At 45.0% G+C, this 15,824-nt stretch overlaps 1 protein-coding gene across 8 annotated transcripts in view; it reads left to right on the forward strand.

Moving 5' to 3' along the window:
- The first annotated feature begins 1,321 nt into the window (after nt 1–1,321).
- The window catches only part of CTCF (CCCTC-binding factor), a 34,628-nt gene continuing 20,125 nt past the window's right edge, over nt 1,322–15,824 (forward strand). For 2 of the 8 annotated variants that reach the window (XM_030955757.1, XM_030955760.1), the window contains exons 1-3: nt 2,126–4,881; nt 9,356–9,468; nt 13,033–13,127. In XM_030955757.1, the coding sequence (XP_030811617.1) occupies nt 13,074–13,127 (54 nt within the window). In that variant the 5' untranslated portion in view covers nt 2,126–4,881; nt 9,356–9,468; nt 13,033–13,073. Of the gene's footprint in view, nt 1,374–2,125; nt 4,882–9,355; nt 9,469–13,032; nt 13,153–15,824 lie in introns of those variants that run through there. The other 6 variants (XM_030955759.1, XM_030955765.1, XM_030955761.1 and 3 more) reach the window with 6 other exon arrangements.

Here is a 15,824-nt window from a genome sequence, read left to right on the forward strand (position 1 = left end):
AAGGGATCCACAAGGACCATCACGTCCAAATCTTGGTTCTGCACAGGACATCCCCTAGAATCACACCACATGCATGACCTTGTCCAAATGCTTCTCAAGCTCTGTCAGGCCTGGTGCTGTGACCACATCCCTGGGGAGTCTGTCCAGCACCTAGCCACCCTCTGGGTGAAGATCCTCTTCCTAATAGCCAGCCTCACTCCCCCTGACACAGTTCCATGCTGTTCCTCAGGTTCTGTCACTGGTCACAGGGAGCAGCCATCGGTGCTGCCCCTCCTGAGGGAGCTGAAGCCCACAGTGAGCTCTGCCCTCAGCATCCTCTGTTCCAGGCTGAACAAGCCAAGGGCCCCCAGCCACTCCTCACACGGATTCCCCTCTAGACCCTAATTCCAGACAATTGTTGGTATTTACAAAACTGTCCTATGACCTTCCTGCTGATTGATTCACGATTGTACTGACTCCTCAGTGTTGGGGTTTCTTCCAGCTTAAGGAAAGTTCAGGTCTTACAACCAAGCCAAATCCCTCCTGAGCATGGAGGATGGACTTTCCCTGTGGCCTTATTCTCCTGAGGAGCTCCTTCCCACAGAGCTGAGGCACAGCCTCCTGCTTTGGAAGTTTTGCAGAGGTGAAGGGGTCAGATTTGGCTGAGGTGAGGGGGTCACTTTTGGCTAAAGTGAAGGAGCAGTTTTGGCTGAGGTGAAGGGGCAGTTTTGGCTGAGGTGAGGGGGTCACTTTTGGCTGAGGTGAAGAGGTCAGTTCCGGCTGAGCAGCGGCGTGCAGAGCTGGGACTGGCGGCCGCTGTGGGCATCTCGGGGCAGCACTAACCCAGGAGCTGCCTAGCGCTCCCCTCACGCCGCCCCGCGCGCTGCCCTGAGGGGAAGGAGGGGCGCTGCCTCCGGCCCCCCCCGCGCCGCCCGCCCCTCGACAGCACGTGACGCGGTGACGCACGCACGCACAGGCGCGCGCCGGGTGACGCCGCGGGCCCCGCGCGTTTGAAGTTGGCGCGCGACTCGCGCCCTCTCTCCCCCCCACTCTCGCCCCGCCCCGCCCCGCCCGCCGCTCCCAGCCTGCCCCGCGCGGTCGCTTCCCCCGCGCGCGCCGGCCCCCCCCCCCCCCTTTCTCCCCCGCCCGGGCCGGCGGCCGCGGCAGAGCCGCGCTGGGTGGCGCGTGCGCACTGTGCCCCGCCCGCCGCCATTTTGTGTCCGAAAGCGACTGTGGAGCGATTAAACCGCGGGGCTGGTGCCGGGGCGCTTAAAGCGGCGGCGGCCGCGGCGGGGCGTGCGGGGCGCGGCGGCTCCTCCGCGGGGCCCGCGGGCGGCGCGGGGCGGCGGCGGGGCCCGGCGGCCGGAGGGAGCTCGGCGGGGCGCGGGGCGCAGGTAAGCGGCGGCGGCGGGGGGTTTGCAGTCGCGTTCTCCGGCCTCTAGGTGTCACGATGGGGCTCCGGCGCGGCTGGGGCCCCGCAGCGGCCGCCGCCGGGGCAGCAAGGGGGGCTTTGTCTCCCTCTACCGTCCCCGCGCCGCCGCCGCCACCGCCGCCATTCCCCACAGCGCGGCGCTGGGCTGCGGCACCGCCCGGGCCGCCCGCCCTCCTTCCCTCCCCGGCCGCCGCCACCCGCCGGCCCCGACTCCATTTTCTTTCCTTTGTCTCCTCCACCGCGCCACCGGCGCTGATTAACCGCCCCATTACCGCCCCCTCCCTTCCCTTCCCGTCCCGCACGTCCCTTCCTTCCCCCCCCCCCCGCCCCGCCGGGCCCGCTCCCCTCCCGCCCCGCCACCGCTCCCCCCCTTTCTCGCACCTCCGCGGGGCTCGCCCGGCGCCCTCCGCCCGCCGCCCGTGTCCTGCCGCGGTGTCCGGCCGGGCGCTGCCCGCGGGGACGGCTGCGTGTCCCGCTCCCGCCGGCCGCCGCCTCGCTGCGCTGGCGTGTGCGGCGGAGTGAGAGGCGCTGCGAGGCGCAGAGCGGGACTCGAGCTCCCTCTGCAAGGCAGGCTGAGCAGCGCCATGCAGCAGCACCGGGGCGGGCACGGCTGGGGGGCGCCCGCTCTCGCCGCGGTGACCGGCCGGCAGCCCCCCCGCACCCCCCGCGCCGCTCCCGGAGCGCGGCGGCCCCGCCGTTCTGTGTCCGCCCTTCCCCCCCCCGTCCCGTCCCCGCCACCCCACTTCGGGCCCGGGATCCCCACGGGGCTTCGGGCTCCGATCGGGAGCACCCGGACTGCCACCGAGCCGCCGAGCAGCTGTGTCACTTGCTGGGACCTGGCCCGGCTGCCCGACTCGCGGGGCACCTCCCCGGGAACCTCCCGGGCCTCCGCAGCCGGGCGCTTGCCCGGGGAGGGAGCCCGAAATCTCATGGCAAAGGACGGCGTTATTCCCTCCCTTCCATGGGTCCGTGCTGCTTGGGGGGGGGAAGCACCAAACCCGATTCTTTTTGTGATGCAGAGGAGGAAACCGCACATGCTCTGTGTCCAAACGCTTTGCTGTTTGTTCTCTATATCAGCTTTAGATTTCTTTAGAATATGTGTTTATATGGTATTGGATTTGGCCTTGTGTTAACCTTGTGAAATGAGTTCGGTAGAAGGGTTTTGTCGTGTTGTATGGATCCTTCTCCGTTCGATGCAATCCTTAGGACTTGCCTGTTGGTAAAAATGAGCTCGCTTTCCTGTTTGTGACTTCCTATTTTTTTGCCGAGCATTTCTCCCCTTAAATACATGCATGGCTGTTCCTCATCTCTGGCCAGTTACTGAATCCTAGTAATAAACTCCAGAGGTGTTGTTAAAACACTGCATCTAAAACGCTGTTTGCCACTTCCAGTGTACGTGTTTTTGTTTCAGTGCAGGAAGTGTGTAAATATCCTCTCAAATTCTCCAGTTTATTAATCTTCTGCCGAGCCTGTTGAATTTGTAGGAGCCCGTTGAGTATTGGAAATAATTCCGTGCTGTATTCAAGCTGTTCTTACTTAAATGATCCCCCTAACACTTTCCTTCAGTGTAGAAGACATCAGCAGAACTGAATTTTAGTATGAGGGCAAAGCAATCCTTGCTGCCTTTTTTTTTCTAGGTTGATGGATTTTTACTTCCATTTTGTTTTTCTTCTGGATGTGTAGGGCTAGCTCAGTTTTAAGGTCATCCGCTGTGCATGGATGGTTATTAGGATGCATAGAAAGGCTCAAGAAACTTTGTGGGGTATTTTTGAAGAACAATATCTGAGCAAAAGGTGCAAAACTCAAGTTCCTGTAGCCTCCAGTGGCCCTGCAACTGAAATAATACAGCAAGGCTCATCCATTTCAGACAGAGCTTGGAGAACTGTCACTGCAGCGTTAAGTTTGCTGGTGACTCGTGCCTGCAGAGTTTCTGAGGGAAGGAGCTATTTCAAGAGCTGTTTTCATGTGAGCAGGCTGGATCTTGACTGTGATCTGTAGCTAATTTGTGTGCATCCTCACCAGCTCTTGGAGCTGCAGGTTGATACCCGCCTGCTGCGCTCCCAGGGCTGTGTCTTGAAATGCCAGAAGCTGACCCGTGTTATTCTTGAATTTATTCAGCATTTACCTGAAAAATCTAATTGTATGGGATTACTAACTTGCTAAGGAATTTCTGTGCACAGCCTACTCCAGAATTTAATTTCTTCTCCTCCCCTTAGGACTTCATGTCCAAGAATTCCTGCTTTTCTAGATTTTTGGAAGTTGGATGTTGAATATTATTAGGCCTGTCTGTTCTTGGAGCAAAGCCAGCCTATTCCTTGCACTTATCCCTTGTACTTAAACAGGTTCTACTGACCTCTGGATGGCTCTCCCTGCTCTGTCCAAGCAGTTTTTTGTACATGAGCTCTTTCAGCTATGTTATTGATTATATTTGCATAAAAACTCCCTAATTCCCCATCCTGCCAACTTTAGCTTCTCTTACCTCTTTACCAGAGAGGGAATGCTCGAGGGAGTAATAAGCTTTAGGATCCCAAATGTGCTTGTAGGTGCTCTAGAAATGTGTGTAATAAAGAGCAGCTACTGCTTTACCTGAACGCAAGAGGACACACACTGACAAAAGTGGAGAGAAACCAAAGCTTTGACTGCTTGTTTTGTGTGTGATAACTTACTGAACTGAACTGATTTATTTGCTTAACTGTAAACCCCTCTTCATCCATTTGGCTTTAGTTCAGATGCCCAGTTCATTCTTTGTTATACTAAATCTTGAAATGTCAATACAGTATCAAGCTCTGCTACTCTGTAACCTACATGGTCTTAGAGACACAGATCCAGGAAATTCCCTTTTGTTGTTTATATTTAGTGTTGGTAACAATGGTTCGGATCATACGTGGCACTTGTTCTTTCAGGTTTTTTACTGAAACTTAGAAAGAATCTGTCCTGATTATAGCTAAAAATACTGCTTTTTATTGTGCTGAAGGATATTTGAATTTCATTTACAACACCCTGTTCTGCTGCTTCTCCCAGATCTCTCTAATAATTCATCAGTCTTTAGGAATTAAGTGAGGTATGCTTATTGCAGACATATTTAATATGGGAACTAAAGAGTTGCTGCCCAGCTGAGTGATCTGTTTTTCTCTGATTAACAAAAATAATCTCAAAAAGAAGAGCAGAATAAACAGAAGGTGAGTAGGGAATTTTATGTTTCAGATCATGTTAACATTTAAGTAACTGTACACAGGACAACTCAGTTTGGGTATCTAACGTAAATTAAAGCTAAAGTGAAGTTTTCCTCAGTATTATAAAAACTTGGAAGCTATAAAATCTTAATTTCCTTCCAATGTGGTTCTTAACAGGTGAAAAGAGAAGTAGTGCAGAGCCAGCTCTCAAGAATGGCGCAGTTGACGTGCATTGGCTTAGGGGACATCTCTGATAGAATGGACTCCCGAAGCATTATTCTCTAACTATCCCTACAGGTGAAGTTTTGAGTCATAGATAGAGCTGCATTTCTTCTGTAAAAGTTTGTTTTTAGAGATCCCCCCTCAGTTCAAGCTCTCCCGCAGTTTACTGTCAGCTACCTGAGGATTTCATTGTGTTGTGTGGGGCTCATATTAAGAGGTGAGGCTAGGAATGTTTGAAATTACTTAAAAAAAACAAGGGCAGTGATCAGTTAATATTCTGACTAGTGACACTAGCAAGGGCTTGTGTAATGGTAGCAGTGCAGCAAGCTGAACTACAGGGTATTTTTTTGCTCCCTGTAGTGCAGGTAGTCTGCCCAGATACATATTGTTATGTCAGTCAGTTAGCAGCAGCATCTTATTTGTTCTGCTATAGCTGCAAACTCATGAAATTTCTAAAACTTCACAGGTTCCACTGGAAAGCTTTGCTTAAATGTAAAGACAGGGTTAAGTAAGTTCATCTTATACTGAAAAATCTTGTTTTGCATATTTTTTCCCCATACTGTAAAAAAAATTCTGTTGACATCGTTGAATTTGTCAAATTCTGGCAAAACAGAAGGCAAATCCCAGATTGTTTGGCATGTAAATTGCACCCCTGTCTTTATTAATAATGCATCATCATTAGAAGCCTGTATATGTCTCAAACATCCACAGTTAAAGTATATTAAAAAATACTAACACAAGCCAAAACTTAACACAAAAACTCTTTAAAACTGCCCCCCACCAGAGTGCACTGGGAGGTGAGAGAGACATTTACCTTGGCATATTGGTATATTTTTCACTACTGGAATATTTTTAACAGCAGTATTGGAAGGGATGTTTTATAGCCAATGCACTTTGGAACAGTAGTGAAATTCCAGGAGGTCAGAGAAGTGCTGATGTGTCAGTTCTAAAAGGAGGTGGAGTGGATGAACATGGCTGTGCAGGGAGGGTGGCAGGTGCCTAAAACACCTTGGGTGTTTGGCTAGCTCTGCATGGTGTTAACACACATGTAGTTCACATTATTACCAGCTCTCCCATTTATTCTTAGTACATAATTTAGTTAAAGTAGAGAAAAGTATTAATCCCAGTAACAAAGGCTTTAAGAAAACAAGAGCTTATTAAATTTATTTCTTGACTTTTTTAAAGGAGTTGATCTTGATGAACTTACTGTATATTAAGATTAGTACTGAGTATCAGTAAATGCCATTTAGTTCAGGATTAATCTGGGGGTGTACAAGTGTGAATAGTTTCCATGGATATTCAGCAAAAACTAGTAATTGCTTGTCACAATTTATTTTCATTAATGATTTTGTTGGTGAAAAATGTATTTAAAAACTTGTTCATGATAAACTTCTGATTTGTGGAAAATCACTGGGCACTAAGGCAGCCATTGTGATTGTCAGGTGGAGTAAATCCAGTCCAGTGTGTGTGCTAAGGCTGCTACATGTAAAGCTGTGCACCTGGGAACCAGGTATTCCAGCTGAATTTAAATCCAGGCACGTGGTATCCTAGAAAGCAGTGATTGAAGGGTGTTTTGGAGTCATAGTGAATAAACAGCATCAACAGAAGTTTCCAAGGTGATGCTGTGACAAAGAGCCTAATGTGGTTCTTAAATGCATCAGTGGAATAAGCATGGGTATGTTCTTGCCCATCTTGTGGGATGGGATGAAGTCATTCCCAAAATCCTACATGTGGTTTTGGCCTCAGCACTCAAAACCCTCCAAAAATTACTGTGTGAAAAGGGATTCATCTCCAATTTGATGGAAAACTAAGCTGTATTGCCATGCAGTAAAATGTTAAATATGTGCTGTGCAGCTTCTCATCAAAACTGAGGTGACTTAATGAGACTCCTCAGATATGTCCCTTACAAAATAATACTGGATATTAGTGACCAGTGATCTTGTTCTAATCTTGCTGACAAGCACAGTATGAATTTGTAACCCAGTAAGTTCAAATTATAAAGTTTAAGTTTTTCACAGGGAGGGTGGTTAACTAATGGATTGATATCAAGAGCAGTCATATATTTCTTTATTTCTTAACATCTTTGAATCAAGATTGTGGAAAAAAAAACCCTGAAGATTGCTTCAGCCAGCTGCAAGGTGCTGACCTTTTCTTGTTTGATAAATATTTAGAGAACTGTCATTCATGAGAGGTCAGGCTTGGTGATAAACCAGGGTTGCTAAAGAAAATGATGGATAGCACCTCCTCTTCTCTTGAGCCACCTTCACTCTTTTTGAGCAGAGAGAGGTTTAGGACTTTTCCTTTTCAATCAAGAATATCATCAAACCTGTAACATCTTCTGAATAGGGGAAAATAAGCAGATATTGATATATATTGCAGATGTGTCAAATAGTGTCCTGAATACTCGGTCCAGACCTGTGACTAATACATCCTGATCTGAGGCCGTGGCCCTGGGGAGCTGTTGGAAAGATAAATGTTACTTCTCTGCTGCCAGGACAAGCTGCTGGCTCATGTCCAGCTCGCTGCCTACCAAGCAGCCCAAGGACCTTGGCACAAGCACTGCTGCCCAGACAATCTTTGTATCAGCAAAGGAGTTCTTCCTTCCTGGTTCTAAGCATGGAAAATGCCCAGAGGGTGAAGCAAGGTGGTTTTTATTGAATCCACTAAAGAAAACATAGCTCCATAAAATTTTGTGTTACATAAAATTATTTATTGACTCATTTTATATATTGCATTTCTGTTTGTTGTGTGGAATTATATTATCTGCAGTGATCCTAGTTTTAAACTGATGCTGAGTAAAATACTGACTTAATCAGGAATTAAACTATGAAGCATAAAGCTGTGGAAGAAGGAGTAAACAACTCAATAATTTTAAGCTATGTTAATGCCTCATGTGTGGAGATTTGACACAAGTGTTTGACACTTTCTGAGCTCTCAGGGATGTTACAGTGAATAGCTTGATGGTGGCATAAGCATCTCTAGGTGGAGATTGCTGGAAGCCTTATTTTTTCCCATCTTACATTAAAAAGGTGGAAAGGGGATATGTAATCTTGAAAACTCGGAGCTACAGAGCAAACTTGAATGTAATCCATGTGCTCCTCTGTGTGGTAATTTCAGCAGAAGCACATGATGCTTGAGTTTGGCAATTCTGGTTTTTCCTGGCTGTTCATAAGAAGGTGAATGGTGTCACTCTGCTGCTGCCCCTTGAGTTCTTCACAGAACTCAGTCTGTGCCCAGTCTGGCTGCTGTGCTCACACGAGGCCAACTTCTTGGGTAAATGCAGAGAGTTTTGTGGTGAGCCTATAGCTTGTAGGAGTAAAAAATGAGGTAAATACACCACAATTGATGGGAAACCTGTTTTGGTAAGAGAGTGTGGAGACGCTGTAGGTTCAGAAGGGGATCCACAAGTCCAGAGGCAATGATCCCTAATCCCCTGACTGGATGTTGGGATAAGGGTGGTAAGCCACAGACATGACTGATTGCTCTCCTACTCACTTTTTCCTGCTGGTGTTTTTGGAGACAGACTGCTGCACTGAATGGACAGTGATCTGTCCTTGTAGGGCTTTTTTTTTAATGCTCATGTTGGATAAAGGAAATTTTTTCATTTTTTCCCAACCTATTGATAAAAGCTATACAAGGAAATTTACAATTCTTGCTATTTTGGGAATAAACACCAAAGCATTTAGGGAGGTGAAAGTCAAGGCTTCCCTGGAAAATTATGTTGGCTTGCATCAGGATTGTTGTGACCCCATCTCCTTCCACGTGTGTGCTGGCAGTTGCATCCCCAGGTGATGAACTGGTCAGCAGAATTTCCTTCATGAGGGCAATAGCATGTAAGTGGATGCGGAAAAAATGTTGCCTCAAGTTTGATTTGAGTCTTCATGGAACCATGCCCCAAAATATTCTGGGGTAAGTAGAGGCTTTCTGTGAGGGAAGCCAAGAGTACAAGTAGTAATAGCAGCATTTGGCTATTTGTAAACATTTTTTACTCTTTTGAAATGGAGCTGTAAACTTCCCTGTATGTTTAAAATTGTTGTCCAGGCAATTGAATTCTCCCATTGTTTAATGTTGAAAGAGACATGGTTTCTCTGGACTGGCTCCTGGAAGAGCCTTTCACTGCAGTAGAACCAGTAGTGATTTTTGGCCAATTACTTCAGCTTCTTTTATAGTTTTTCTGTCTCCTTGTATTTGATTTACAAAGTTCTTCCCTTGAAACCACTTCTAACATCCAGAGATTTAAAATGAAAGCAGGAAATGCTACTGAATTAAAAATACCCCCTGGTTTTGATTGTATAATTCCATGACATAAGTTAACAGTATTGCATTTTAACCAGTAGCTTTCTCCTTTGTCCTAAACTGTTTGCAGTGGAAGTGCAGTCTGAACTTCAGTTTTGCTTTCTTAGCGTGTACTGCAAGAAAACCCCTTAAAGGCACTTCAGGAGTTTCCAGATTACAGGTTGGAAAAAAAATGACATTTTTGAAGGCTAGTAGTTTCAGTCAAAGCTTATCAGATTATTAAAACCTTTCTTCTTTTCTTTTCTTTTTGGAGGATGGAAGAAGTTAGTGTTATCCAGCATTCCTGCTGAGTATATAACTTACTGCCACTTCTGATCTTTGAAGAGAGATTTATCGCTTCCTGTGGCAATACTGAATACTCAAAAGGTACTCATTGATTACTTGATCCCTGCCTACCTTCCATATTTATTAATACTCTTCTTTCCTTCCTGCCAAAGAGTGACTGCTGTTGACTCCTGCCTGCTCTGAGCTACCTGGAGTATTACATGGTCCCAGACTACTTTATGCTTTGCTCCTGTAGTGTGTGTCCTGTTAAAGCAGCTGCATCCTCTCCTTGTCCTACCAGCATTTTGACCTACATGGAGAAGAATTTGTGAGCTTCCATGACAGTGTGGTGGAGCCAACTATGAAATATTTTGGTGTCTCACTTGCCTGATGTGACATCTGTAATGGTTTTGGAGACATCTGCTTTGAGTGGCTTGTGCAGGCAAATCCTTAGGGATGATTTCTCCATCTCTCAAAGGAGAGAGCATTGAATGTTTGTCCTGCTGTTGTTACCAGTCTGGCTCTTCCTGGTTAGAAGTGCTGGATCCAGTGCAGTTGTTGGTCAGTATGATGTGCTGTCTCTTGAAACAGGCTGTTCTGTGCTTGCAGCCAAGGGAGAGTTTTCATCTGCCTTTTGGCACCTTTCCTGTTGCCTATCGGACAAGTTACAATTTCTTGGTAACATCCTGGGGAAAAGAGGATACAGTAGCCCTCAGTACTTCAAAGACAGATTTTTCCTTTTTTATTAGTTTAGATTTACTCATTGTGGACCTGGGTTTTCTCCTGCAAATTATAACAATAGTAGTGAGGTCTCTTGTCAGTACTGCTTCCTCCTTTTCTTACTGAAGCCCCCATAGGTGTCTTGTCTGATGTGGATCCTTGTACTTCATAGCACATGTGATTCTCTGTCTCCTAAACAATAAAACACAATGTTTGTGCTTTTCTAATGCTGTTCTCTTCAATACTGGGTGGATTTGGATATCTACCACTCTGAAAGTGCTGGTCCCCAGTAGTTTGCTGGGATTTAACAGTACATCTGTTAATTTGCTGAAGAACTGATCAGTATATTAGAGCTTGCAGAAGTGTTCCAGGGCCTCTATATCTTGTGTGGAAGTGAGTGCTGAGACCAGTAAATCTCAGTCCTAGGAGCATCACAGTTATAACTGCATAGATGGAAAAAAGTCTCAATGTTTTGTGTTTGAAGTTTAAGTATATGCTTCATTTTGTGTAGTGCCAGAGAATGGTAAAATAATTTTGGTTGGAAAGGATTTCTTGTGGTACCCTGATTCAACCCCTGACTCAGTGCAGGGCCAGCATTGATGCTAGATGAGGTCAATTAGGGTTGTATTTAGGAAATATTTTTGTTTCCACGGCATCTCTGAGCAACCTACTCCAGTGTTTGTCCACTCATTGTTGTAGCTGGTCTGTTGCACTTGTCCTTTGACTCTCTGCTTCCAAGAGTGTGGCTCCATCTTCTCTTTGCTTCCCTTTGAAGGTAGCAATAGGATCTCCCCATAGTCTTTTAGCAGCTAACTCTGTAATTCTTCTGTGTAGGTCTTGTATTCCAGCCACCTCATTGTACTGGCAGCCTTCTGGTGTGTTTTTTCCATGTGTTCTAACCTCAGCAGTGGACATGTGAAGCGCTTCAGCTTTTCAGTTTATGCCTGTTTTCCTTCAAGCTTATCAAACATTGCCCGTATGTCAGAGGTCTGATGGAATGTAAATTCATGCAAGGTATTTTATGCCAGAAAATACACCAGGTATTTAACAGAAGTTCAGTATCATCTCTGCAGTAAAGGAGAGTAGAAGTGACTTACTCTCCCTTTGGGATGTTCCCTTGGAGTGGATCAGAACAAGAGGGCCTTGCATTTTTGGAGCTCCCTGGATTGTACATTAGTAGGTTGATACTTCTTGAGTGGTGTCCCAGCAGCTTCAAAACATCTCTTTAAAAACTCCAGTAATTTATTTCCTTAATGAGAATCAATACCTTGTAAACAGAGAGGGGCAGTGGCTGTGCCTTGCATTAACTCACCACCAGTGCTAATCTGCAGATATCCCTGTGAAATGTTCTCTGTTTGTGTTGTCTCCAGTGTAGAAAAGAGCTGTAATTACTGGTTTGTTTTCTTTTCCCCCTCATAAGAGTTTGGATACAATCTTTATTTAAAACAGCTTTCTTTACCATTAAATCATTTGCCAAGCAGAAGATTAGGTTTGAAAAACGGAAGAAAACTGTTTCTTGATTCAAAATTTCAGGAAACCCAAAGTGGATAAACAGATGCTTCCATTCAGTTCAGTGTGTTCTGTTGTCCTCTTGTCTATGTGACAAAACTTCTAAGGTGATAGTATTCCACGTGGGAGGTGTTAATTTTGTATCAAGTGTCTTTTGAAGGGAGAAATCCTTCTCTCTTGAGGCTTTTCTGCATTAATTGAAAAGTCTGTAAAGTTCAGGAAATCTTTTCCAGTGTTGCACAGCACAGAACCTGGCAAGGATGCAGCTTCCATCAGCAGTCTCAACATGCCCTTAGCAGCGGAGCACACTCCATGTATCTTCTGAGCATCCTCTTTCCTGGTCAGGGCCTGTATGTAGCATTTGTGATTTTTGCAGAGTGAGTGTTAAATAAAAAGAGATCATTTCCAATTTTTTTTTAAAAGCTCACTATCACTGATCATCCACAGCTCCAACAAACCTCTTATCAGTAATGCTCTTTGAAGCTGGTAAACAATTAAAAATAGACTTGCCAAGTAACAAATGCAGGACCCAGACTTGAGTGCCTTGTGCTAAATAAATGACAGAAGAACCTGGAGGGGAAGCACTTAAATTCAAAGGGTGTGAAATCCAGCTAGTGTGAAATCCAACACTGCTTGGCCTTCATTACTGAGTGCAGCAAGAATACGTGCCTCTCTTGAGAATTACTCCTCTGGACTTCCTTCCCATTCCCAGGGTTTTTAGCATGTGTGCACACTGCAGACTGACAAGGATTACAGAAAGGAGTAATGTGCTGTCTTGTAAATTCTGTATTTCTGTAAATGTGGATATTTTAAGCCCTTAATTGATAAGGGTAATGAAGCTTGCTTCAGTGAGCAGAGAGCCTCGTCTTCCTCAGGGTGGCAAGGTTAGAACTGTGTTAGAGCTGATTTTGTTATTTGATATAAGCAGTAGATCCACTGCTGCATTGACAGTGTGTAAGGAGTGATATTTGCTCTCATTTGCACCTCTTCAGCAATAAAAACTCCTTGTGTGTGATGTGCTATTGCACAGCACAGGACAGAGAGGCCATCTGAAGTAGGCAGAGCTGGCTCTAAAATGTCATATTGCACTTGTAATCTGATGTGAGGCATCCAGAGCCTTAGGTTGTCAGAACTGTAAATGCTAAAGAGTTTGAGAACAAGTAGGAAGAGAAGCTTGTAAAATGAGTTCAGTCATCCTAGTGAAAGTATTAAAGCTGATTAAAATATTCCTTTGGTTTTGCTTATGGCTCTCTTGGTAAGTGAAGGGGTCCTCAAGCAGTTATCAGTGCTGCTCTGTTAGGGGTGTGGGACTACACCTGTGTTAAACAAGCATTAAATATTGAACACTGCTTTTATTTCCCCCCTCCCTCTCCCCTCCCCAACCCCCCTTACCTTTCTCTTTTATGTAGTTTCACTAGTTCATCTGTTCTGTTCCAGAGTGAGTTCTGACCTCAGGAGCTGCATGAAGAATAGCCAGCATGAAGAGAACAAATCAGTCCAGGCAGAAGTGCAGAAGCGTCAAGAACATAAATGTAAATTGAGGGGGTTTAAAGTGTGGTATGTGTTCCATGCTGAGGCAGTAGTTTCCTGAACATAAACCTTAACATTGTGCTAGTAGAAACCCTTTTGCCCTGCTTCTCTTTTGGCTGCCCTTAGTGTTGGGGCACACCAGAGACCTAGTCTGGGTTGAAATAAGTGTCCTTGGCTGGGTGAGTTCTGGCCTGGATTGGTTTCCTGACAGTAGCTGCAGTTTTGAGAGTGCTTGTGCTAACATGAGGAGTAGTTGGGCTGATGGAGGCAATGAGTGGGCAGTTTAAAGGCAGGGATGGTTTTTTGCAGAGTGGGTATGTTTGGAAACGAGACCTTACTGCTTCCTGGGAGAAAGGGGTTTTTTCTTCCAAGGTTGAGTGCCTTTGTGGGATTTTGGGGGTTTTTTGCTTCATCTGCTTTGAATGTTGATTGTAGCACTTTTAGGGCTTGATGTATGAGAATATTTGGAATACGAGTCCAAATGAATTAGGGGTGTGTGTAAAACAATGAAGCTTCTTAAAATTTCAGCATGAGGGTCACATTAAAGGAGACACCTGGGTTTGATTCTGTTTATGTCTGCTCCAGCACTCACTAATTCAGACTAACTTTTCTGTGACTCAAAAGCAAGGATGTCTTAATTTAGGCTCTGGGAGTTTTTGTCCACCACCCTTCTGCCATAGGTGCTTTCAAAACTCTCCTGGAATTTCCTGTTCCTGCTGCAACAGCAGTGAACTGCACCTCTGTGTTTGACAGCCTGACATTAGGTTAACTAGCACTGACTTTAGTTTTCCTTAGGTGCATCAGGGTGTGATTTGTGAGGTGACTAATAGTGCATGGGCAGCTGTTGTTCATGGGGTAGAACCCAAGTTACCATCCCAGGGATAAGCACTTCCTGCTCCTCCAATTTGAAGTGTGAATTCCCTTGTCCTGGGAGAGTATCACTACTTAGTGAGTACATATGCAAAATAAAAGAAATAGCTGTTCCCCAAAAGTTTATTCTTGGATACCTGTTCATCTAGGTGAAGCCTTGGAGGAAAACAAAATCCAGATACTTATTATGAAGTCTCTAGAACGCCATGAAACTTGTTGCACAGGTCTTTTTTCAGGTGTGGGAGTGGCTGGTGTTGCCATTTTGGAATCATGCAACCCTACATCAGATGGCCAAAGAATCCTGTTCTGCTCAGACTTATTTTGAAGAAATATCTTCTGCTGCTGTTAGCAGTTTGCCAGTAAATTTAATGAAAGCCTAAATTAATGTGTGATGGGAGAAATGACCACAAATACTTGTTGATAAAACTAGGAATCTTTTCCAATATCTGCCTACAGTATAAGGCTTCACTTTTTGTGGCAATGGATTTTGCAGGCTGTTTAATCTGAAATAATTTTTGATTTTCAATTTAATACCTTCAGGTATTCTGATGGTCTTTCATGAGCTCCTTATCACTTTTACATTATGAAGACCTGTAAAAGGGAGGGACTGATTAGTTTTATGATCTAACATCAGCTAAAAAGAAATTCCTTTGTGATTGCTTCTTTTGAAGTGTAAGTCTTCCTGTATTCTACACCTGATTAGGTTGTGTGTTTGTCCTTCTGAAATGGACTGTCAGGTTAGCAAAACATGATGACTTCCTTACTAAATTAAAAAGGGAAACTTTAAAAAAATTATTGATAAGAGTATATTTCACTTGCATTTCCTAGCTTTCAGTAGAGAATTCTTTGAATGAATAAAGACCTCGTGTCATCTAGTGAGATGCACTAGCAGTAATTGAAAGACATAGTGAAAAAATAAAACTGAGATTTGAAAGAATGGTAGATAGGAACTGAAGGAGAAATTAAGGAAGAATGGAACAAATGTTAAGAACATTAACTAATTTTGTCCCTATTACCTTCTCACTAGACCTTTAATTCTCCAAATCTAAAATAAAAGCAAGGAAAAAACTATTCCAGAAATACATCTGAAAATGCTTTCATTGGTCTGCTTTCTTCATCAAGGCTTTCCTTGTCAGGTTACAGGATATCCCAAGTGACTTGAATATGTGTGGGATTTGTTGTCAGTAACTGCAATGATTTTTTATCTTTTGTTACACAATGCAAGTTTCAAGCAGTTGACATTATTGTATCTGCTTTTCTCTCCATTGTAGGCTGCAGCTTATTACAGCAGAATTAGCAGTATTAGTTCTGGAAGAGCCATGATCTGGGGCTTTCTGCTTCTGTCAGGTGCAAGGATTAAGAGGGAGCTTGTTCAGCAAACAGCTGAGGAAAGATGTGGAGTTGAGTTTCCTTCTGCCTGGCAGGGGGCCCTGGGTATATACTCTGTTTCCATGTCTTGCATGAACTCCCTGAGTTTCTGATCCAAAGTGAAAGGTCAGCTTTATTCTGAGTAATTTCAGGAGATCACAGGTGTGTGCTACTTACTGACTGAAAAATAGGGGTCAGTGCTGAATGAAGCTTCTCATTGCTTTGCATCATTTTATGAGACACAATGAAATTGGAAAGAGCTCTGCTGGGATCCCTGGCCAGGAGTAGAAACCAGGAAGATTTCTCCTGTAAGTTACAGGAGGAGCAGAAAAAGGAAAAGGGGGGAAGTAGAGAAATGGCACAAGATGCATTTTGATTCTAACAGTGCACCAAGCTGGCTGTGAGTAAGGATTGTCCTGCAGCCAGGGACTGGCTTGGCTGTGCCCTTGGGAGTTTGTAGG

This window comes from Camarhynchus parvulus, chromosome 11, assembly GCF_901933205.1.
Source record: "Camarhynchus parvulus chromosome 11, STF_HiC, whole genome shotgun sequence".
Taxonomy (NCBI): Eukaryota; Metazoa; Chordata; class Aves; order Passeriformes; family Thraupidae; genus Camarhynchus; species Camarhynchus parvulus.